The sequence below is a fragment of the Prosopis cineraria genome, unplaced genomic scaffold (genome assembly GCF_029017545.1).
Source record: "Prosopis cineraria cultivar Desert tree isolate PC_DT_omini unplaced genomic scaffold, ASM2901754v1 PC11, whole genome shotgun sequence".
Taxonomy (NCBI): domain Eukaryota; kingdom Viridiplantae; phylum Streptophyta; class Magnoliopsida; order Fabales; family Fabaceae; genus Prosopis; species Prosopis cineraria.
Genome location: NW_026555342.1, coordinates 1,481,976 through 1,482,998, shown reverse-complemented (window position 1 = coordinate 1,482,998; position 1,023 = coordinate 1,481,976). Strand labels below are relative to the sequence as shown.

Genomic DNA, 1,023 nt, shown 5'->3' with positions numbered 1-1,023 from the left:
TCAAATTACTCAAACCAAAGCATTATTCTCATCTTCTATATCTTCTGCACTCTTCAACTTCATCATAATCCAGCCATGGCTTCTCCTTCTGGGAAATCCATCATCATAGTTCTATTCCTTATGGCTTTCACATTCCCATGCATGTTGATGAGTTCCAGTGTTGTAGCAGCTCGTCATCTTCTGCAAACGACACAGCCTTCGATTCCAAACATGCCTGGAATTCCAAGCAACTTGCCTAAACCTACAGGTTTACCACCTTTGCCTTCAATCCCAACAACACTGCCTCAGCCAAACATTAATGTTCCTCCTTTGCCCACAAACATCCCTAATCTTCCTTCCATGCCTACCATTCCGACAGTGCCGCAGGTTTCTCTTCCTCCATTGCCATCTTTAAACTCCTTCCCAAACATTCCCTCAATTCCCACCATCCCTACCACTATGCCTACCATTCCATTCCTCTCTCCTCCTCCTTCTAATTAATCTCAGAGAGAACGGTTCACTTAATGCTGTTCATCTGCTGTTAGTTTTCCTTTAAACATGCATGTAGCACTTATTATGTAATTCATTTGTGTTGGATTATGTTGCTTTCTTGTATTCACCACGTGGGGAAGAGTTGTATGTCACTATTTAATTATATATGTGTCATTTCTTCTTTTATTATTATTTTTTGGTTGTGTGAAATTTATGTTATTGATATGTGGATCAGATAAAGAATATTATCGCACGTGGTATTTACAGTAATGTTACTATATCTATATTTAACACTGTTTTAAACATTCTTGCAATAAATCTTCCACTAAAAGATTAACCACTTCTGTTTTGCTCGATCTTCACTGTCGAATTCACTCATCAAGTTTACAATGGGATCTTGGGAGGCGTAATTGGGTTTCAGTATAATGGATTACTAGAGTTGGTTCTACGTGCTTGTCTTTGAATCTTACGATATACTATTCTCAAGAGTAATTTTGGGCATTGTGCGCAAGGCTGAGTTGAATTATGATAAATTCCTTATGTTTCAACTTC

General features: G+C 38.1%; 1 protein-coding gene across 1 annotated transcript; it reads left to right on the top strand.

Moving 5' to 3' along the window:
• LOC129287279 (uncharacterized) lies at positions 1 to 663 on the top strand. The gene has a single exon (XM_054923494.1). The coding sequence runs from the start codon at positions 76 to 78 to the stop codon at positions 478 to 480; it is 405 nt and encodes a 134-aa protein (XP_054779469.1). The 5' UTR covers positions 1 to 75; the 3' UTR covers positions 481 to 663.
• The last annotated feature ends 360 nt before the right edge of the window (positions 664 to 1,023 follow it).

Bases quoted from the DNA above. Each gene is read 5' to 3' on its own strand.
- LOC129287279 (XM_054923494.1), top strand. From the start codon at position 76: ATGGCTTCTCCTTCTGGGAAATCCATCATCATAGTTCTATTCCTTATG.